At 52.8% G+C, this 22331-nt stretch overlaps 4 protein-coding genes across 4 annotated transcripts; 2 read left to right on the top strand and 2 right to left on the bottom strand.

The window, feature by feature from the left end:
• Nucleotides 1-1150: 1150 nt before the first annotated feature.
• Z519_01002 (uncharacterized protein) lies at nt 1151-2311 on the bottom strand (the record flags this gene model as incomplete). The annotated part of the gene is made up of 1 exon (XM_016758759.1): nt 1151-2311. The coding sequence occupies one exon, from the start codon at nt 2309-2311 to the stop codon at nt 1151-1153; it is 1161 nt and encodes a 386-aa protein (XP_016626008.1).
• Nucleotides 2312-7837: 5526 nt separating this feature from the next.
• On the top strand, nt 7838-12312 carry Z519_01001 (uncharacterized protein; the record flags this gene model as incomplete). Its single annotated transcript, XM_016758758.1, has 3 exons — nt 7838-9226; nt 9273-9382; nt 9435-12312. The coding sequence occupies 3 exons, from the start codon at nt 7838-7840 to the stop codon at nt 12310-12312; spliced, it is 4377 nt and encodes a 1458-aa protein (XP_016626007.1).
• Nucleotides 12313-14589: 2277 nt separating this feature from the next.
• Nucleotides 14590-15607, top strand: Z519_01000 (uncharacterized protein; the record flags this gene model as incomplete). Its single annotated transcript, XM_016758757.1, has 3 exons — nt 14590-14659; nt 14719-15439; nt 15508-15607. 3 exons carry the CDS (start codon nt 14590-14592, stop codon nt 15605-15607), a joined length of 891 nt encoding a protein of 296 aa, XP_016626006.1.
• Nucleotides 15608-17379: 1772 nt separating this feature from the next.
• Nucleotides 17380-21561, bottom strand: Z519_00999 (uncharacterized protein; the record flags this gene model as incomplete). Its single annotated transcript, XM_016758756.1, has 2 exons — nt 17380-21444; nt 21493-21561. 2 exons carry the CDS (start codon nt 21559-21561, stop codon nt 17380-17382), a joined length of 4134 nt encoding a protein of 1377 aa, XP_016626005.1.
• Between the last annotated feature and the right edge of the window lie 770 nt (nt 21562-22331).

Below are 22331 nucleotides of genomic sequence, written 5' to 3'. Positions count from 1 at the left end.
AAGGCGAGTCGGCTAAAGACACTGGTCTTCGCTCCTATCATCGTAGCCAAGAAGCACGTACCTGAGGGTCCTGTTGTAGGTACCCCTGTACACAGCTGGAAGAGGCCGGCGGAGATGAGCTGCTTGTCATATCCGGGCCTTGGACGCCCCCGGCAGCCAGGCATCCCTTGCCCCTAGGTACTTAAGAAGGGATGACCTTCCTTGCTGAGGCCTCACCAGCCTACAGTACAGGTGCAATGTGCCAGGCACAGCGGCAGGAAACAAAATAAAGACGACTGGGATGGTGCCTTGATCTACTCCCTGATCTGCTCTTCGCTGATCGACTACCCCCTCGCTCCCCTTATTGGGCTAGCTTATTTCCCTAGGTAACCCTTGGGTTGCCCTGGGAGTACCTCGTAACCCGATGGGGATCTGGTGTGCCCAACCCATGCCCCCAACTATGCCTAACTGTGCCCAAGCCGGTGCCTAGCACTAGTGGCGTGTCGTCATCACCCAGGGTTCCGGCTTCGCTTAATAGTGGAAGGAGCAGCAGTCGCAGCAGTGCATCAACTAGCCAGCTTTGCCAGCTGCAGAAGAGCATTTCCCCTCTTTTGAACTCATCGCAAACCTGTTCTTGTGCCTTCCCACATGTCCATCATCGTCAAAGGACTCACTGGGCGGCCTAGCGTCGCTTCGAGTCGCTGACCCTTTGCTTCGGCAAATGAAAACGAGACACATTCAATTGACGACAGATAGGGACGCACGTTGTTGGTACATCGTCACATTTCCACCCTGGCAAGATGCGCTTCATTGCAGGGAACGTGTTCCCTGTTCCAGCCGCATGGACAGAAGCAGAGCCGCCATAATCACACAAACATCTCGTCCACCAGTAGGCCCCGCTGCTGTCACCGACTCTTGATGAGTCCCTATTAGCTACATACACAGCCCCGGCTCCATTATCGTAGAGAAGATGCCGTAATGCTTGCCCATGACCATATCTCCTCAATGCCTTCGTCATAGCTTGCGTTCTTCATCGTCGCGGGCTTCCCAGTTTCGTCCCCCTTCGCATGTTGCCAAAAATGAATCCCAAGAATATCACCCAAGCTAGAATGAACCAAAAAAAAAGCCTGCCTCCAGTAGAAAGTGCGTAAAACGTAAACGCCACTCAACATTAGTGGTCGATATCTGGATTCGCCACGAACAGCCTCACGCTGGGCTGACCTATGCTCATGGTCCGCTCATCCACACTCCCTCTTCTCCGCAGATCCTCGGCCTTTTTCGCCTGTTCCAGTGCCCGTTGCACAGCACTCGGCCCAGAAAGCTCCTTCAACTCGCCAAACGAATCCTCACTTTCCCTACCAGCGGGCGTGGATCTGTCGCTATTGTTGAAATAATCGTGTTTCGCATCTTCGGTGGTTTCTGAATCTTCGGGAATGCCTTGCCCAGGGGAGCCTTCACTGGGCGGCGTGCTCGTGCTGCTGAATCGTCCTTGGTCAGGCCTAGGATAACCACTTCGATATTTGGCGCTATTGGTACTACTCCTCCCACTGCCAGTTCGGGCATGCATCATGCTGTTATCACCAGTCAGACTTCTCCCTTCCTCTTCTTCATCGCCTAATGCCTCATTCGCGCTCAATCGCACAGGCACAGACGCGCCCGTGAGGTTCACGGGGACGTAGCCGGGAGCTTTGGGAACGCCGCCGTGTCGGATCTTGCCCACTACACCTCCCGAGGAGATGGTGCTGGTCCGCCCGCCTTGGTTGGCTCCTTGGACTTCAAGTGTGGCACGGTGTTTTGCTGCTTTTTGGGCGGCCGCAAGTCGCGGGTCAATGTTTTGAGCCCGATCGCACCAGACCGTAGCCTTCTGTTTCCGCATCAGCGCAACATAGGATGTAGGGCTATTAGTGGCCGTAGAGCGGCCAGAGGTAGAACGGCGTGGCAGGCTGTTGGCTGAAGAGGTCGTGCCTTGTCGGTGCATGCTCATCGTGTTGTTTGAGGTCGAGGAATGGCGCGAATGCGAAGAAGTTGAGGGAATGCGGGAATGGCCGGCGCCAGAGGGCGACGCGGCGCAGGTCACGAAGGAAATGGAAGAGGGGAGGGTGTTGGACGAGACAGTCCTCGAGTGTTGGTGATTGCTAATGGTTCGCGCTGGCGCTATTGGAGTAGTTGTTGTCGTAATGTAGGATTTCCGCTCTGGTCGAGTGAAGATGCCGTCAGCCACCGAGGGCGCGGGATGGGGAGGCAGAGAGGAAATTGGGGCGGTCGAGTGTGAGTAGGGGTAGGAGAGCGTGGGATCTGGGATGTTTGTCCCAGCTACTGTCAAGACGCTCATCGGTTGTCTCGAGGTCTAAACAGGCTCCGAGAGCAAAGAAGGAATTGAGAATGGCTAATTGAGGTCGAAGGTTGTAAATCGGTCTCAGTGCAGTCCAAGTACGTATTTTGGTCTGGCAGTGGAGACTTCGGCTGCTGCAAGTCGGTCCTTTTGGGGGAAGCAGGAGAGTTCCTGCAGATTGGTTATTGGCCGGTAGGCCAGACCCGATGCAGTGAGCTGGTAATGAATTAATTATTGGTAAGAAGCTCGACAACTCGGCAGTAGAAGCAGCGACAATAGGTAGTGGCAGTGACAGTCGTGTCGTGGGAAGAGAAAACAAGTGAGGTGGATGTGAACGGGGATCTCGAGTTGAAGTGCAGTGACGAAAGCTGAAAACCGGGGGCCGAGAGGAGGGCGGTTTTAGATTTGAATCACAGGTCTGGGTAGCCGATGCTCGTGTAAAACGTCTTCGCGCCCTTGGTCTCGTATTGTGAACCCCTCGTCGTCTCCAGGCGGACAAGAGCTAAAAGTTATCAATGCTATAATTGAGTCCCGAGGAATGTCAAGTCGCAGTTACGGACCAATGGTGCACACTGACAGGACAATCGGCGGAAGAGGCGAAAGAGGGTTCGTATGGGCAACAAGTCCGCGCGCAAATCAATTGGGCGTGTGTTGACGGAGTTTATAGCGAGGGAGGGCAGCAGCCTTGCAGAGAGACAGGATTGATTCGAAGGAGTACTGGAGTGGTGGGTGAGGGTGTGTACACTTGAAGTATGGGATGTGGAGGAGGGCGTTGGCAACCGGACAAGTTTATTTTACTGCAATCGAATGATGTTGACGACGACGATGATGCTTTTGGACGTTATCCAGGATTTGGACGCCCGTCACTAGCTGCTATTGATTACTAGCCAGGGCCCTAATGGATCAGACAGATCAGACACCTCGTTCATCCCTTTACCTCATCGGCAGTCCGCTGTCCATTATTCCGACCCGCGATCGTGCCGGTGGAGGGGGGACACGGGGGGGCTAGGGGGCGAAGGGGCGAGGGATACCCTTGGAAGAACTTCCCTGGGAAGGGCACCCAAGCCTATCCTGGTAGCCCTAATGGGGGCCACGCACCACCCATAAGCAAGGGATATTGTCTATTGGGGTCTAGTTAGGTGTCTAGTAGCCTGTCTGGCCGGCCGGCTTGTCCTGCTTGGGCTTTGTGATTTGGTGGTGCCCGACTCAGACCACCTCTTTACGACACCCTCCCAGCTGAAGCCTACTCCATCCCGCGGCTCGCAGCTCGCAACGCACTTGGTAGAACCCAACCACTCTGCGTTACCTCGCACGCTCTGGACCAGTGGCAACCAGTGGGACCTGCCTATGGGGGCTTCCTTTGAGCTTCTCCGGTGTAATATTCGCAGACGTCATGACCACTCACACAATTGAAACTTAGGCTCGAATTGCTCGATCGGGACAGGGCACTTATTATTATTGTTTCTCGTCATGCTCTGCAAAGTCTCTGTCGCAATGCTACCTGTTTTTATTTTTATATTTTTCCCCACAAGTACAACCCCCGCTGGCATTGCTACGGTTGTATATTCAAGAGAAGGGAAAAATCTTTTCGACTTCCCTTCCAACTTCCCCGTCGCAACCACCACCATCGCATGACAGCCCACAACAAACTCCCAGGTAGGATCTAGTTCCAGCACACCGTGAGACAGATCGACCAGTGAGACGCAATGCAATGACAAACTCTCTTCCGCCCCGAACCGTTGACTTCGTTCCATGAGGTTTTTCTCGTCTGATCGGAAAGAATATCAAGTCGATTTCTTGCTCCACGTTGCTAAACTGCCACGCAAAGGCAAAGCTACGAGGACAGGGATCGAGATCACCTCGGGCAACAGCCAGCATCATGCCTGTTAGGCGCCTGCTGGTGTTGCTGGATGCCTTGTTGTTGACATGGTAGCCTGTCGGTTGGCCTTAGCGAACTCTTCGCTACGTCAGAGCAGTTTCAGGTTTTGTCGTCTCGGTGGTCGTGCATCCAACAAAGATGTTTACCAAACACTTCTGTCCTCCACAACAAACCCACCATCAAGACCACCGATGCTACATTCATACGCAAACTGCTCGTGTTGCTCCAAGAGAAAACGTCATTCACCCTCTGGGATGCAGAAGCTTCTCGCTAGACAAACGCAAAATTTCCCCGTGCTCTGATAAACTTCATGTACCTACTTGTTTCTGTTCCTGTTCCTGATCGACCGGCCCATCTCGTGTTGCGCATCGAATGGACTTAAATGACAGTCCTGGCCACGAAGTCAAGCTCGACATCACAACTTGGGTTGATTCCATCCGGGGAAATGAAATCGGGACATCGGGAGACGGTGTTCTGATCCGAGAATCACCACTGATGTTTGGTCACACCTTTGTCCCCATGACATCGTTGGCCGAAGGATGGCCTTCTGTCATGCATTGATCTCAATCGATCTTCCCTTGCAGCTTGCGTGCAGCGTCATCAGCGTTGGTGGCGTCAAAACCGACTAAGGTTTGCTCTTCAATGGGCTGCCATTCCTATCAGATCCGGAAGACCATCGGGTACATAGTACGGTTTTCATCCAGACATGGCAGTCTCGTGACACGGCCGATTCCCGGCTTCGTTGTATCCAAATGGTGCGATAATATACTGATGGTCAATTCCTTCGAAGTGTCCGACTCATGCATTCTTCTATCGGTTCCGTCTGGTGGCCATGACTTCAACCGCTCTCCGGCCGGGCGGCCGTGGCTGCTTCAATGCACATCCAAGAGGCTGGTGATATAGGGCAGGCGTGCTTCGGCGCTACAGTCTGCCACCGGAGGTGGCCAAATGGCTTTCTGCTGTCGAACATATCGTTTACCTATCGTCACGATTCTCCGGCAACAGGTCGATTGCATGTTTGACATGTCCACCACTTCAATGTTATCTGATACCATGTCGGCGGGCGGACATTTTCCATGGCCAGAAAAGTGGACAGGAACCAGATTGTCATACCTCACGAACTGAGATATCAAGGCCCCCCTCTCACCAACCATGATCGTGGTGGGTTGCCGCCGACGCGACTTCAAGAAGCTGGACAGCTATTTGGGCAACACTGATCAAATTGATTTGTTGCCCAAGTCGCCTTGTCACTCCCTTGTTCTTGCCCATGTTCATATTTAGTGGAAAAGTCGAACCTCATCCAGAAACCGTAGGGGTAACTTCCAAGTTGAACCTTGGATGTCAACATATGGGGACGTATTTCGCGTGTCTGAGACAAGGTGTCAGCAGAGTCTTATGCCATACACCCCTTGCTCGCAAATCCCCCGTTCCTTCCGTCACCGCAATTTGGAGTCTAGAACAAATCATTTCAAAAAGAAATTTCACCGAATATACCAGTTTGACGCTCTAGCAGGAGCATTCAATGGTAAGCAAGTTATGTCAGTCCAGCAGAGCAGTGAGCATCGTATCTGAAAACGTCTATGGTCACAGCCAGGCTAGAAAAACCAAATCTTTGGTTCATTCTAGCTGAACGGCAAATACCATCCCACAGTGGCGAGCGACTCGGTGTCGGAGATCGGTACCTGGAACACATGCACCAGTGTTTCTAAAACGAAGTTTCAGAGGTGAGTGGGCAGAATAGGACAGGAATTTTGAAGAAGCAGCATGCAGTGCCAACGCATCATCCGAGGACCGTGGGGCATTGCAGGGGGGCGGCACCCAAGTGGCTCGGTCGGTGAGCCTGCAAAGCGACACATGGCGGAAGGATCTTCGGGTTCAAGATCGTTTAGCATCTTAGCAGCTCGTTTGCGGGCCAGTCATCGTTATCCCAAGGCTTGACGTGGCCAATTCTGCGAGGTCGATGAAAGGACAAACGAAAAAAGGGTCATGTTCTGCAGCATGTATGCAGTGCCACTTAGAATGCTTCGAAAAGTACCCAGCGACTCGTGATGGGCCGTTCGGACTTTTTTCCTGCTAGCCATGGCAAATGTGCCGGGGTTCTATCTCCCTCCAGTGACTCCTCCGCCCAAGTATCGGTGTACTACTGTCGCGTCGACCATGCGCGCCTATGAACCGGTGGCACATCGGCCGCCTTTTCAGCCACTTGGTGAAGAAGTACGGGGTAGAGGCTGAATCGCCAAGGGGGTAGATGAAGTTGTACCCAGTACCATTCATATCTGCTGTTGTCGCCATACCACTCGCCCACGACTGTTGCGCGTTCGCCACACATCGTTGGAAACCCGGAGGAGAGTCGTGGACCAGCAGGCCCTCAGTCTGCGTGACGGCCGGTATGTCGACATGTTCTCCAGCACTCCGTTCAGACGGCCCGAAGCGCATCTCTGAGCTCTGGAAGAAGCATATTGAGGGGCAACAAGTGGCTCGAGAGGGCGCTGAGCTTATGTCAAGCAGCTGGCTAGTCGCGACTAATGCAGCTGGATATGCATTCGTTGGCAACGTCGTCAGGGCCTGCAAGTCATTCATCATGTTGCAGTGTTGTGCTGTACTCGCTGTACTCTGAGGAATTGAGTGCGTTGTTCTCTGGTCGCTGGTTCCCTCTAGTCGTAGTTGTTGGTCGCTGATCAAAAAGACCCCTAAAACTCTTTTCTGAGGGACTGATGCGCCATGGTGAAAACGTCTTGTGGCTTTCACAGCCTTTCCGTGGATCTTTGCGTCCAGACCTCGCGTTGTTGCAGGTGATCGAGACTGTTGCTGGGTTCCAGCTTGGTCTCTACAAAGTGCCCGTATTGGTATTGGCGAGTTGGGTACCTCGTACTTACTGTCCTTCCAAGCGGGCAACCGAAACACTCCCCCGCATTATCGACCTGCAGTGAGTGACTACTGAAACTCTTTGACCTTGGTCACTCTGCGGTACGTCTACTCCGTACTTTGCACTCTGCATTGGGTTATCAAACCACCATCCCTCCCTCTCCCGCTCCCCCTCCAAGCCACGAAACAATTACTGCGAGAAAACAAATATTCGAAGAAGAGGAGGACGAAGAAGTGAAGAGTGAAGGGCAACAACTACTCTTTCCGCCCCCAATACTTCGGACGTCTTCTCTGTGGCGACGCTCTGACCGCTGAATCGAGTCAAATCAAATCACATCACATCACACGCTGCAGTTGCGAGTCACAAGTCGATCCTCAACTCATCTTCCTTTGGTGCCTCCGAGCAACGACGGAATCCCGCTTGCACTTACTCACTCCCACGCCTACCTCGCCGTGCTTTACGAACATCCCTCACCTTTCCCTCTACGCCGCGTTCTGCCGTAGGTCCAGCTTTCGCTGCTTCTGCTGCCGTCGGCTTGCGCCCTCCGCGGTAATGGAATTGGCCAGCGTATGACAGAACTACCTGGGGTCTCTGGTGTCGTGGAAGGTCAAGCCCGAGCCCAGGGTCAGGGCTGGGGCCAGCACGCTCAAGGTCGGTCACCAAGCTTTTCTGTCCAAAATCAAACTGCAATCCCACCTGCTCACCTTGTGCGGCCACAGCAGTTCTTTCTGTTATATCATTCCAAACACCCGATAACAATGCTCAAGACCATGCCGATCCTATGTCTAGACCCGAACCTCCAGAACCTACCTCGACGGGTTCGCCGCTCTTCGGCAGCTCTTCTTCGCAGGGAGCTAATTCCAATCATGTGCTCCCCTCTCGGCGCCCCCCGGAGCAGCAGAAAGCAGCCACATCGATGTTGAGGGCTGTTTCAAGAGCTGCCAGTGTTTCAAGAGACGGTCAAGATGATCAAAGGCCGTCTTTCGGGTCCCCGAGTCGCGAGATCCCTTTTGCCCATATGCGCATGCATTTCGAGGATTTCGCGAAACAACTGCGTCTGCACCGACATCATGAGTACCGGACTCGGATGCTCTACCACCAACGGGACCGCTTACGAAATGCTATAGCTCTCTCGGGCCGTTTACAGCGTGTGAGTTCATGGGTGCACGATGGTCTGGTTCAGATCGTTCAGCAGTCGGATCCGAGTGGCTTCACCAGGGTACATCAACACATGCAAGATCTGGCCAACCTCTGCCATTCCCAGTGGAATTATGAAATCCATGCTCTTGATTCGGCCTCTACCGTGACCTCAAAAACGCCCGTAAAGGAATCCTTTTTTGCCAGACTATCGCCTGCCAGCCAAGACGACTGTCTCGAACTCTTACAAACCTTGCGAAGCAATCCTCGCTTCCTTGTGGAAAGGTTCAAGGCAATGAACCCCGAGCAGGTGAAGGGTCTCTCAACCTCACCCAAGTTCAAGAAACTCCCCGAGTCGGTTCTCGTATCCATATCAGAAAACCGCGGCCGCGAGTCGCAGCGCAGGCGACCTAGATCTAATTTCAGGGAATTTGAGGACGACACACAATTGATGCGAAGTAAAGCCTATTCGAAGGAGCTCGAAGATTATGCATCATCTTTTGAACGATCGAACCCCCTGTCGTTCCTTATCCACAACATTTACGGCACAACCCAAGATATCCAGAATAACGAAAGCCAGTTAAGGCTTTCTACATGGTCGACAATTTGTGCCAGTTTGCTGACGGAGTCCGGGCTGACATTCGAGGCGATTATTGGCGAGGTTTTGTCTTCGTTTGCACATTTATACGAATGGCAGATCAAGGACCGTTTGGAAATATTCTTGATGGGCAGTTTGCAGCGAGGTGCGTTCCTTTATAACTCTCTGGAAAGCGCGGCTGCGACGTCCAGGACGAATTTTGGCCCCTTCGACCCATCGAACACCCCTCAAGCACAGACGTTCTTTGATGCAGAGGTCAAAGAGCTCTTCCAAATCCTATGCTGTGATGGAGGTATACCTACAGGCGCTCTTTCCCTGGGTCGGGCAATTATTGGGAAACTTCCGACGGTGGAGAGCCAGAGCGCTTTTCGTGGTCATTTCTTCTTCAGGTGGTTCTTACAAGATTTCCTGCGCATTGCCATCTCTTTTCCAGAGGTATTGTGGTCCTGAGCCCCTATTTCCTGCGCTGACGGCAAAGCAGGATGAAAAAATGCTTCTTCAATTCCACATCAACAGCCGGGCAAGGTTCCATCTGCTTCACAGACTCTGGGATCGAGCGGTTGCCCGTGCCACAGAGACTTTCAGCCCAATGTAAGATCTGCGCCCTCTGGATCGAATGGGAACCGTGCTAATCTTTCCCCAGGGCTGCACAACAGGTGGATCAAGACGTCCAAAATTGCGTAAACGGCATCATCGGCCGAATCACCGCAGACAGCAACTGCTCCAATCCGTATCGGTCAGAGACGTCCTTGGATGCCGGATCCGCACCGACTTGCTCGTCTTATATCTCGATTTGCGCAGGGGACATTGCCCATTTGCTTGAGAAATTGAGACCTCAAGTTCTCCACACCTCGAGTCCTTTTGGCCCGTTCTTGAGCTCCTCGCAAACGACCTTTAATATGCAATATTCTCGAGCGAGTCCGAAATTTGACAGATTGTGCAGGCGTATCCTGGACGTTATCGAACCCGGCCGTTCGTCGAAGAACATTCATCCCCGTCAAGAAAATTGGGCTCTGCTGTTAATCTCGCAGGCAGGGAAGATATCGACAGCATCGACAGGGTTATTGATTGAGAAGACAGCAAGCATTCAAGGTCTGGGGGAACTTGATCCGGCAGAAGACGCTGCTCTTCGCCTGGCGGACAGACCGATCATCCTACGAAACCGACAAATCACGGACCAGATTCCACGTCAAAGGGTTGACGGCCACACTCTCTCCGAAATGTTTGCCGCGGAAGCGAAGATGTCCCACATCAAGACCGACAGTATCACCTCCATGTATTGGCACGATGCGCTTAAATACTTGCGGGCCCATTATCCATTGACAGTCCTGACGGGTGATGATACGAAAGTGCTCGGACCATTGGCTCATAGACTGCTGGAATGTCGACAGCAGCTTGAGAATGAATGTTTGCAGGTGGAGCAAGAAGTGGCAGAGCTCGCGGCATCTTATACTCTTGCAAGAGAAGATCTATCCAAAGCTTCGGGTTGGCTTGATAAACTTCGAATCAAACTTTGGTATGAGATGGATGTTCTGACTTCGAATCCCTACGACAATGCCAGGAACATCACGGTGGCGTTGAACAACATGGCCCTGCCACCTATTCAGAGATTTGCGCCTGCTCAGGAACAAAACGTCTTACTGGAGCCCAGCCGGCCGGGTACTTCTGCAACATCGGCTTCATCAGTGTTTGACCAGCCAAGAATCGACACCATGAGCATCCTCAAAGCGCCAGTGGAATATGGCGGGCCTAGAAAGCTATCAGATCAACAAATTGAGAAGACGAAGAAGTGGCTAGAGCGAAACCATGTGGAAAACTTCTGCCGAGGCGAAGAAAGAATCCATCGTTTCTGCATGGAAGTTAAACTGGTCACCCGGAAATTGGTCGGAGAAACCGTAACCGACAGTCCCATCCTTTGGTCTAGTGAACTCTTCGCGCGGGAGAAATCTCTGTACGACATCCATACCATCTTTGGTGGGCCTCCGAGCACCAGACCCCCGAGTGTGATGAGCGAGCCGCTTTCATCCACTTCTTTTTCGATACGCGCGGCGTTTGTGGGCTCAAAGGCCTCGATCTATGGCGGTTCAAGCAGACTTGGAAAGGACAGTTTAGGCAGTGACATGTCGTCTTTCATTAGTTCACCTGGACGAGCCACCACATCCACCACCCTGGAAAGCAGCATCTGGTCACCCGCTCAATCGAACTCCAGGTCAGTCACCTCGGCCTCCATTCAGTCCCGACCGCCCTCGACGTTCGAGGATGTCGCATTGACTCGATCTATCGACCGCGGTCAAGAAAAGGCCAGCTTTTTGGAGAGCCTGCGACAAGACCTAACCTCCTTATTGCTCTCAGATCTGGGATGCCCGGTCTGGAGCTGTGGAAGCGAAAGCGATGCATGGATGAATGCAGCGTGGCAGACTCCCAGTATTGTTGACCGATTACAGCAACGCACCGTGCTGGCCCAGCTGCTCCCTCCTCAATCAAGAACTGGAGGCTCCGCGACAACTTCTCATTCAGAAAGCCCGAGGAAACAGAAAGGGCGGAGTCAGAGTGCGGCGCCGCTCCCCCACTTGTCGGCCAAATACCATTCGACCGTTGGGCCAGGTTCATTGGATAAATTACTTACTAGTGGCAATGGGCAGCTTAACGCAGGGAGCTTTCCATATTTGACTGCCTTTGACGATGTTCTCGGTCGGGTCAGGGATCACACAGATCCTGTTCTGAAACTTAAGGCTATTCGCGACTTTAGATCCTTGTCACAAGCTTTCCAGCGGAGTCACCAAGAGGCCATTCAGAAAGCTAACTCGGCGCGGCAAGATGTCGACTCCCAGGATCCAACACGAAGGCGCAGCCTTGACCCGAACGTGCTCTCTCAAAACCTAAAGCGACAACAGCGCCAGAAGAAGATTCGAACGCAAGTTGCGGTTGATGCCGCGGGTGGCGAGAGCGCCACTGTCCAATTTCTGAAGGACCTTCTCTTTGTTCTCCGGCCGAAGACGATCTTTCGGGATCTGCAATATATTGCGGCATTCGTGTCCTCGGAAACACTGGACGACACCGAACTGGGGCCTGCATTTCTCCATGTAGGACTGGCGGCGTTGGCATGGAAGGACGAGGTATGCCGTGGCATGGTCGACGTGGCGGATCGAATTGTGGCCAGAGACGCGATCAAAAGGACTGTGTCAAGTGGCTCCCGTCGGGAGCCATCAGTGCTCAAGGCGCTCGAGTATTGGCTTATCGGTGCTCGGGAAGGCAATGCCATCGCACAACGGGAATTGGCGAGCCTGTATCTCACCCACCCGGACGTGCCGCCGATCGTCAGTCTCCCCATGGCGCCGTCATCGGAGATTTTCAAGCGTGAAATGAAGTGGAAAGAGGAGGAAGAAGGAGAAGAGGAATGGCGCCGCAACAGTCAGGCGCTGTGCCTTGCTCTGCACTGGATGCAGGAGGCTGCAAAGAACGGGGACACCGTGGCGCAAACGAAACTGGAGGAGCGCGAGGCCGGCCGTTCAATTCGATGAGATGACACTGTTTTTATTATCACGACTTCATTGCCAGGCGGTAAGCAGAAGGCTTATCGGGTTGTCTTTATGGGTGGCTTGAACGTCTTTGTGCTGACATGGGGTTCTCTGGCGACCGGGGAATTGGGCTCTACTGGAGTTTTTGGCTATCTCGGCTTTTTGTTCATGCATGACCCTTTCTGTGAGTGTAGCAACTCGAGCGATACACGTGTACTTGTGCTACGGATGGCAGACTGCTATTTGGCGAGTTAAATTTTGTTGGAGGATATGGACCGGTCGAAATCAGCGTCCGGCAGGACCAGATCAACACTTGGCGGTCGGGAGGCAGTCTCCAAAGCTTTTGCATCTCTCTGATTTGAATGGATGGACAGATGATGGGCAAAGTGTTGCCATGTGTGAGCTAGTTACTGGTGAACTGCACGCGCCGATGCAGTTGGGTAGAAAGAAATTTTTTTTTCCCTTCCCCAACTCCCTTTTTCCTCCCGATAAAGGCATTGCAGTAGCCCGTGAAGCTCCATGTACCACCGTACCGAGTGGGGCAATGATGAACAAGCGGGAGTCAACACACCCTGGGTAGCCCTGAAAGTCCATTGCGCCTACACTATGGTCTGGCCAGTAAGACCTGCTGCTGGGAGCCTTCAGCTAACAAGTCAGGCGATCAAGGAGGGTGCGATGTCCTCGTGGACAAATCATAAGGGAGCCGAGGGGAGGACAGAGATTTCAGCAGCTCTAGGAGCTCAGGCACATGCATGACGGCGGGGCAGATTGTCGGTTGCACAGCAGCAGGAAAATGCAGCACAGGCTGTACAGAAGAGAGGGTGGGGGAAAAAAATACAACGGGGAAGGGGACAGCATGATGCAGACGTCAAGCCGGAAGGAAAGAGGGATAGGAGGACAGTTCGTCCTGTAGCAGAGGCCGTCACACAACCCAAAGGGCGAACCAGTGCATTCGTTGAACAAGGTGACGATGGGGGAGAAGACGCATAATGAGAGCCGAAGGGGACAGATGAAAGCCCGAGGCGAGAGGTAAGATGGGTATGTATCAACAAGTCATGAGCACAGCAGCTTACCATGGGTTCATGGTTTTGACTGGAGGAGTTCATTCCTTTTCATGCGGCTAAAGCATGACCGTGACCGTGACCGTGACCGTGACCACGAGCGCCGAAACGAGTCTGGGACACGAGATAAGGCAGTGTAGGCGACTGGAGACTGGAGACTGGCAGAAAGAAAAGCCCGGGGCGACGACAGACTTTTTCGTGCAGCTGCAGCCATGGTAGGTGCTGTCGCCGGAAGTGCATCTGTGGGAGCTGTCTCATTGGAATGGATCAACGGAGGATTTGGTGGTATTATTGGGGGACACGAGTTGGAAGTGAGGAGTAATATTGATATGGGAGCGAAGAGAAGAAGACGAGAGAGAAGGCAAGATGATTCATGATTCAGGTTTCATGTTTCATGGGAACAGCAGCGGGCTCAGCGGGCTCAGCGGGCCGCCTGCCTGTGGCCCTGCTGTGACGTCGGGTGCCAAGAGCCCGACTATCGGAAGAGACGAGTTTGTAATGACAGCCAGATATATGGTGGGTTGACGTGGGCAACCTGCAAGCGACCTGCCAAACCCTGCCTCACTTTGCTCGTTGTGCTCAGCTGCCCCACCAAATGCTCTGTCATTTGATCCACTATTCCGCAACACTCTTAATTCTACGTGGCTGCCGCTGCCTCCCTCTCATCTGCGCCCACCACCCTTGACCACCCCCCCCCCCTCTGCACATGCTCTCTTTTACCCAACTTACACCTCACCTGCAACAAGATCAAACAATTAGTTTGCCCGACAAAACCAGACAATGATCATCACCTCGTCGTCCTAGTCACCTTCCCACATCACCGCATAGCTAAGACCGCGCCCGGAGTCTTTCTCCAACTCCTTCGACCTTGGTTATATCCACAGGCTCCATCTCCAGTTTCGCTTCTCCACTACAACCACCACCACCAAAGCCATCGTCCGATTCCCCAGGAAAACATAGCTCAGTCTCTCGGCCCATATCCTTTCTCACACGGCTTGCTGCTTGTCGGTCACTCGCCTGACCACAATCCGCCTTACTCTCCGCCACCGTCAACTCCGATCTCGAACGAAGACCTCTTTCCACTCTATTCCACCTTCGTCCGCAAACCCAAAAACCTGGCAGTTCGGCCATCACAGCAACGCAACCTCGACAACCAAGCGGAACCTCACACTTGCATTCCATCACATCGGTTCTGGAATCGACATCCAATCCCACCGCCATGCCAGTCGAAGTCCGGCACTCACCCCCTCCTTTGCACCAGCCGGGCTCCGGGAACATTCGACCCAAAGGTGGGCTAACCAACGTGACCGCCTTGGTGTCGGCGGCTCATTAACAATATGTGATGCAGGTATTTTGAAGAATCCGTCCTTCTCATCCTCAAGCGGCCATCCAGGCTCTCCGACCAAAGACGAATTTCACCTCCCGCCACATGTGCCCCTCGACCCAAAGGAAGAGAGAGAACTCGTGCTTCAAAACACCCTCCAAAATGCCGGCCATCGCCGCTCATCTTCGGCCGCCAGACGGGCATCCGCCTCCCGCCGTCACTCGGCCGCGCTGGCCGCAAACCATGAAGAGGACCCCGACAAGATGCGTCTAAAGTGGGACGAAGCGAACCTCTACTTGGCCGAGCAGGAATCAGGCGGGCGCATGAAAATCACCGAGCCAAAGACCCCTTACCAATACGGAGACACCATGATGGAAGATGACGACGAGGAAGATGTGGCTATCGACCCGCGATTCGTCAACGTCGATGAAGTCGAAATGGCAAAAGCCCCCAAGCCGAACAGGAGACATCGCGAGAGCGAGATCCCTGGTCTTGAGCTCGGTGAGCCGGAAGAGGAGCTGTCTCCGGGAGCGTCCCCAGAGGATGACAGAATTGTTCGGGGCTCGAACAGCCTGTCAAGAGAGTCAAGCAAAGAGAAGCATGTTAGTGTCAGTGATGGCAGTGATGTAGATGGATTCAAGGAACAGGTCGGCATGCCCACTCGCGAGGAGCAGGAAAAACATCGCCAGTTTGAGGAGAGGAGGAAGAAGCATTATGAGATGAAGGACATAAAGAATTTGCTTGGGTATGCCGTTCTCCCTCCTGCCACTCTTTGGTCGTCCTGGAGTTTTTGCTAATGTCCATACAACGCAGACACCCTGAGGAATTGGATATGGAAGATGATGATGAGCCTCCTGTTCCAACCGTCATGCCGAAACATCTACCCGAACGATCGGTCAACGGTACCCGCTAGTGTGGCCCCGGCATGCCTGGTGCCCCTATTCAAGCCTTTTGAAATGGGTGTCTCCGCCATCGTTTCAGTCAATTCTCCAAGCATGACGGCTTCTATATTCGGCCATATTTCGCTATATCGGATCAATGGGATAAATAAGCATGGCGAAGGGCACCAAGCACTAGCATCGACACACAGCAGACAGCATGGGATTGCACAGATGATGGAGTGGGTAGAGCGGGAAGGAGCATTTTGTCACATGATCTCCGCCGAGTCTCAATGCCTGTTTCTCTGTTGAGCAACGGATGGAGATCTCATTTCCTTTGGTATTGCATCATTCACAACTAAGCCAGCATCCATCCTCCGACTGGACCACATGAAGACGGTCGATATGTCGGTCCAGGATCCCCACCAACGTTCAATCACGGTTTGCCGCTACGTTATATTTCAGGTTTCGTTTTGATCAGCGTTGATCGACGCCGTTGAATGCGCTTCGATGCCGCGGTTGGCATCACTCCGAAGGATCACTGAAGTCTACAGCGCCGACCCTTCGAATCCTTGCCTAGCCCTCCCCCACCAACTTACGGAGCTATTCGTCTCCGATTCACCATCGCCAGCAACTTGTTTGGTTCGGCGACCGACATTCGAAGTTTTTCTACTTTTTCATCAGAGAGAGACGAGCGACTCGGGAAATGCGGGGGAAGCTTGAGTGGCCACGAGGGAAATTTGCTATGATTAGCGAGGCACCAAAAGGATCATGTGTCAAGGATGGAGCTTTGATTGATTGCACTGCGCCGCACTACAACGCAATGCACATCCATTAGGGGTCCCACGTCCATGTCCAGCCCAGAGAAGCAGAAAACCAAAGCAAAGGGATTGATTGATTTAGTGGGTGGGCGGAAACCAAAATTTTATAGCATCACTTGCCAACTTGCCCCTTGCTGCTTGCGACGGGCAACCTACCTACCATGATTCGTAGTACCCTATTAAGTAAATAGGACAACGAACATTATCGCCACATCTTCTACGGTCAGCTTTAGCAGTGGACACCATAGCCATCCGAAGAATATTGTAATTCCATCGAGTTGCTACGGAAGGCCACAACCCCATAACTCACCACTCACTCACCACCACCATCTGATCTGATCATCATCCTTCTCCTCCCCCTCTTTCCGGCCCTGTGCGCGCTACATGAGATGTCCCCGACTCCCGACATCCTTCCGTGCCCAGGTCGGTAGCGACCGTTGAAGGAAGCTTGATAATGGGGATGGTCTGTATTTAGGACGCTATGAATGCTCATAGTCCTGGCTCTAGCATCTCTCTCACGCGCGCGTATATCTAGCATATATCTAGCTATGCTAGCTAGGCCAGATGGTTGGAGGGCTAGAGGGTCAGATGGTTAGAGATCTCGATGGTCAGATTGGTTTGATGCTCTCTTGCTCTGCCTGGGCAAGTGAGCGACCAAGGGAGCAAGGCAGGCAAATAAGCAAGCAAGGAAATACTCGGCACTAAGAAGGAAGAACATGTCTCATCCACCTTTGGGTATGTGTTTTTGTCTCATGTATATTCTGAATCCTTAACCCATAGGTCCAACCACCAGCTACCGCCTCGATAGGTCCCATCCAAGCGATCGGTGTGGCAAGCTGGACGGCGTGGACTGCTATGTATAGAGTATGTACCTCCAAGTGCCCTTCCAAGCAACAAAAAAAGTGTCCTTTTTCATGTCATGTCCAGATGGCCCAACATAGATGTACCTGTGGATGGATCCAAGAAATAGGTATCACAAGGCGTGCTCAGCCAATCCACAATTTGCCCAAGATTAAACTCTGCACGATATCCTCGTTGCACATCACTTCAACCTTAACACCGGCGTGCCTCGCCTCCAGCTTTGCATCTCCGTCTTCGTGTTCTTGGCCACGTTCGTGTTTTCGCTTGCCTCGTTTACGGTCTCGCTCGGGTTGGATGCCTTTTTTGTTGGACGTCGATGTCAAGAATGTCGCCTTCGCAGCCTCTACCTCTCGATCGTCCACGAAGACGTATTTGACTGTCTCACTGTCACCCAAGTCAGTCTCCAGCCTCGCTTTTACAGCCATCAAATCAGATTCCAGGTCAAGAGTTGCCGGATCCAGGGCTCGTACGAGTGAGAGATACGGTCTCCGCTTGGCCTCAGCTTTCCCCTTGCCCATGACAACGACGACTTGCGAATCGGTCAAGATTTTCGGTCTCAGGTTGATAATGTCTTTGACTCTCAAATCCTCGGCGCTTGCTGAGAGAGGCAGGATGCGCGACCTTGTTGCCCCTTCGAGCTCGGCGCTGTCTCCAGCAGGGAGGAGGTAACTCTCCCAACCGATAATCTTGTCAGATTTGACACAAAGTTCGAGCCATTTCCCACTGAGGCAAGGCAGACCCAGAGCCAGTGCTTGAAGGTATTTCTCCTTTCGGGAGTGACGGTCGGCGAGGAGAGCTGCGAACGAAAACCCAGAAAATTCCTCTTTCAGCAGCACCGAGTCTGGCTTAAAGAGGTCCAGAAAAGATTCTTGTAGAATTACACCGCCGTTGCTCTGGACAAGGTCCATGAGACATCGCTTACGGTTGTTGTCTTCGTATGAAATTGCGAATGCCATCTTCCTGAATAGAGAATTTGTCAAGTCAATTTGTCCAGCCGAGGGTCCCATTGCAGCCATCCCTCGTCGAGTCCGTGATGAGGGTGTGCTTGGCGTAGAAGCTCGATCCAAAGGGGTGGAAATGCCAAATGAGAGCACAGCTTGGATTGAAGGCTTGTACTGGTAGACCCGGTCTTTCATCTGGCCCCACATGATGCTGTCTAGGTATATTGCTGAGATAGGCACCTTTTTGACAGACTCAGCGGTCGCTCTTCCCAGCATGCTCTTCCGTTGCTTTGGGGCCACTACTAGTGTCCGGTAGCCACGGATATCAGTCACAACGGCTTGGTCGGTCGGGATATTCGCTTGCATGATTTTGTTTTTGAACCCTCGAATAACATGAGACACCTTGGGAAAGCCTTGCATGTCTATCTTTACCTGGTCCCCAATGCGCAAGTCCAAGCTCCGCACACCGTGCTCGTCGACTTCATCCGGGTCGTATCCTTCCCATTGAATCAGGAATCGCCTAGACTCAGCATATGGACGCCCAAGACATATGGCAGGGTGATAAGCACGGCTTTTGCCGTTGAAGCATGCGAATACCATGTTGGGCGCGATTTTTCGCTCACTCGAATCACTTTCAGCTTCATCGTGAGCTTCCGGTTCCGCCATTGCATTCAAACTTGCGGACTCATCAAAGCCGATAGGATCGGCACTGTCCTGTTGATGTTGGATGTCGTCGAGTAGAGGAGTCTCCAGCGCAGCGGTCTTCACTGATTCAAGTCGATTGTTTAACGTACTGGTAATCTCCTCCGATAGACCATTATGTTTTGCCTTCGGCTCCATCTTTGCTGACGGCTTGCTGATAGAGACGTCCTTTTGTGGCGGCGGGTCTCCGAGGCTCCATTCCGATGACCGAGCTGTAGAGGACACGATCCGAGGCCGCGTACTGATAGCACTCAGTGCCTTCATTGTCGGCCTCCTTTCCCTCCGCGAATATGTTATAGGTGGCGACACTGCTTGCACAGGCCCTTCTGAGCAACCATTAGCTGGACCTAATGAAGGCTTGCCGCAATCCTTATGATCCTTCGACAGGTCAGAAGCCTCGTTCGATTCGGGCTCTTTAGAAGGGTTTCTCCCCTGTCTACTATCAGAACGACCGGCCGACACCTCGACCTCTTTTGATACCCTTCTGTTGATCCGCCCTGGAGGTAGACTTCGTCCTATGGGGCTTTGGAAGTTCGGGTCTAGCTGCAGAGCCTCACTTGCGTCAAAGCTGACCGGTGATTTGGATGGCGATGGTTCCGCAGCAATTTCCGCTAAGCGTTTCCGTCGCTGTCCTGGCGGTGTAGTGAGAATAGGAGGACTGCTCAAGTCGGTTGGGGCAGGCTGTTCAGCTGCGGTGGAAGCTAGCTTGTGAGTCTGGGCTGTGTCAAACTCCTCATGACTCTCCGCAACCACAGGTTGTGGTCTGGCGTCAGAGTCTTTATCACTTTGGATTTGTTGTTCGTTGGAACTAGTCTCTGGAACGGTGCTCGTTTGAGGTTGGTGTGTTTGTGAGTTCGATTCCAGGACAATGCCGTCAACTACAGTGCCTCTTAGCTCCTTCTCAGTCGTGAGGTATTCGTCAGCCGCCGCTACTGTGTGATGAACAGGTGCGCCCGAAGCGGCAGGCTCTCGATTTGTGGGAGTAGCTCGTGGAGAGGATGATGTTGGAGACTGTGGAACAAAATCAAGGCCTTCATCAGCCGTAGAAGATCTGGGAACCTGCGTCGTAGTCCGACGTGGCTTCAGGGATCGTTCAGGTTGCGAATCTGCCACGGCAAACAACTGTGGGCTGCTGAGAGCCATTGCATGATCATAAATCCCCGGGCCATGTCGGAGCAAGGGGCTATCTTGTACGTACATAGGTATGTCGGTCATAACCCGGTGGAGTCTTGCGGTGGTTTCAGGTATTCGACTTGCTCTATCAGAGACATTCTCCTTATCTTCTTCGTCGACGGCCATCATCGGCTGACTCGAGCGTGTCACTGCGACAGAGGTGTTATCCTCTTGCTCTGTCTCCTCCTCACTTTCATTGCCCGAGATCTGTCGATCGTGTCTGATGGGGCTTGAATCACTTGGAATTCTGGGCCACTTTAGAGGCACAGCGCTCTCTGGAGAGGTTCGCGTCGGTCCAAGAATGGGCGACGATTTTGACAGAGAGATACTTCGCATGGATCGCTTTGATATTGACGAAAGCTGGGCCTGTATCTTTCGATTGCGTTCAAGCTGTCTCCGCTCTCTGTCAAGGAAACTGTCCTCGTTACCATCAAAACTATCCTGATCAGAATCTTGGCCCTCGTTAAGAATCGCGTGTTGTCGGCGAGCCCTTTCTCGCAGCGCCTGGGACTGCTTTACAGAGACATATCGAGAAGCCGGTTCCGTTGAGGCTCGCTTGAAGTCGGAAATGGGCCGTAATGGTGATGAAGTAGCAGCTGTCATAGGCCGCGGCTGTAGCTCGATGTTCGGTGAGGGTCGGTCGGAGTGCAGATCTCCATTATCGCCGACAAAGGGCGAAGTGTTTGCTTGAGTCGCAGCAAATGCCTGGCTCAGACCCATGACATGAGCACGGCTTTCGGAACCTCGCAATAGCGGATTGCGCGGCAACCCGGGGCTGTCAACGACATCTCCATTGAACCTTCTCTTCCTGCCAGCAGTTGCCGGTGTCTTGAATCGCTGGGACTCTGGAAACTGGGAAAGAGCACGTGGTGACTTTGTGGGAGAGGAGTCGACCTCGGCGGGCTCCGCGTCTTCCTCTTCTTCGTCGCTGGCAGCTCCCTTCTGCGAAACCAAGCTCGAAATTAGATCAACATGGCCTTCATCACCCTCATGCAATGTTGCTCCTGTCTCTTCATCTAACTCTTGATCCAATCCAAGGTCGTACTCTTGGTCTTCGAGGTGTCGCGCACTTCTACTCTGGTTGATCAGGTGCTCATAGCGTGAAGGGGACAGTTCTTGTGTCGGAGCATCGCTTCCTTGGCTGGTCATCTTCTGTGTGGTGGCAACTGGTTTGTTGGACGCGAACGCTGACGGAAGGAATTGGAGTTGACTTTCGACATTTGTGACGATCAACTGAGAGTCGGGGACAGTACTGGGGAGTTCAGGGACGGATGCTGGTTCAGTATCGGGGAAGGGGGTTTGAATGTCGCATTCTGTCGTGTCCTGGACTTCTGTGTGCAGGTTGTGTTCCGAATCTGGCCGCTTATGGCCCGACTATGGCGCCATTAGCGTCTTTACACGAACCAGGGGCGATATAAATACCTCCAACGGCGCGAGAATATCTGCCTTGATAGCTGCAATGTCAATACTTAACAGACTATCCGTCGCCATGGATGCGGATCAATCCATAACGCGATGGATCCAGGCGCAGGTCCTGCATATGGACAATGGGTCAATGAATTTGAACAATGGGAGGGGGATTTTGCCGCGTCAAAGAGTTCATGCACGATACATTCAGTAGCGCGTTGCCGATTAACGATGTATGACTCGGCTGACAAGTGACTTTGCGGGGCAGAACAGTGATAGCTGGGACTTCGCGGAAAAGTTATTCCGTAGCGTGCGTACCAACTAGCGAGTTAGTTCACCAAGGTACTAGCTCGGTACATAAATAGCAAGTAGACAAACCAGCCTTGTCCCTTGTACTCTTCAGCCTCGCGCAAATCCCGTCACCCACGAACAGGACGTCCTGCCAATGCCAGCCTCTGGCTTGAGCTGGCGCGTCGCTCTCCTTGAGGAAGATGTCCCTGAACTGGTTGCTCTGGATCATTTTGTATTAGTGGCTGATCGTACTCCTGCCTGGTATTGGGCTTCACTGACCCATGCATGCGCGACCGCTTTCAGAGGCAGAGGAACAAGATGTCGAGGAGGTGGTTTTGATCCTTGTAACTGGTACTGAGAGCTCGCTCACACAGGTGGTTCTCTTCTACACCTCATGACTCGCGAATCGCGTTCTGCACCCGAAATTCGCGTAGATGGAAGGAGGGCTATCGCGATGATTAAGGTGTAACTGTAAGTCGAAGAACCTGCGATACAGGGAAGTTGTCAGGTAAATAGCGTCTCGAGAGGCTAAACACTACCGTCCCATTTCAATATCGTGTCGT

Source organism: Cladophialophora bantiana (assembly GCF_000835475.1).
Source record: "Cladophialophora bantiana CBS 173.52 unplaced genomic scaffold supercont1.1, whole genome shotgun sequence".
Lineage (NCBI taxonomy): Eukaryota > Fungi > Ascomycota > Eurotiomycetes > Chaetothyriales > Herpotrichiellaceae > Cladophialophora > Cladophialophora bantiana.
The sequence above is the reverse complement of the archived record's forward strand: the minus strand, read 5'-3'. Positions and strand labels throughout refer to the sequence as shown.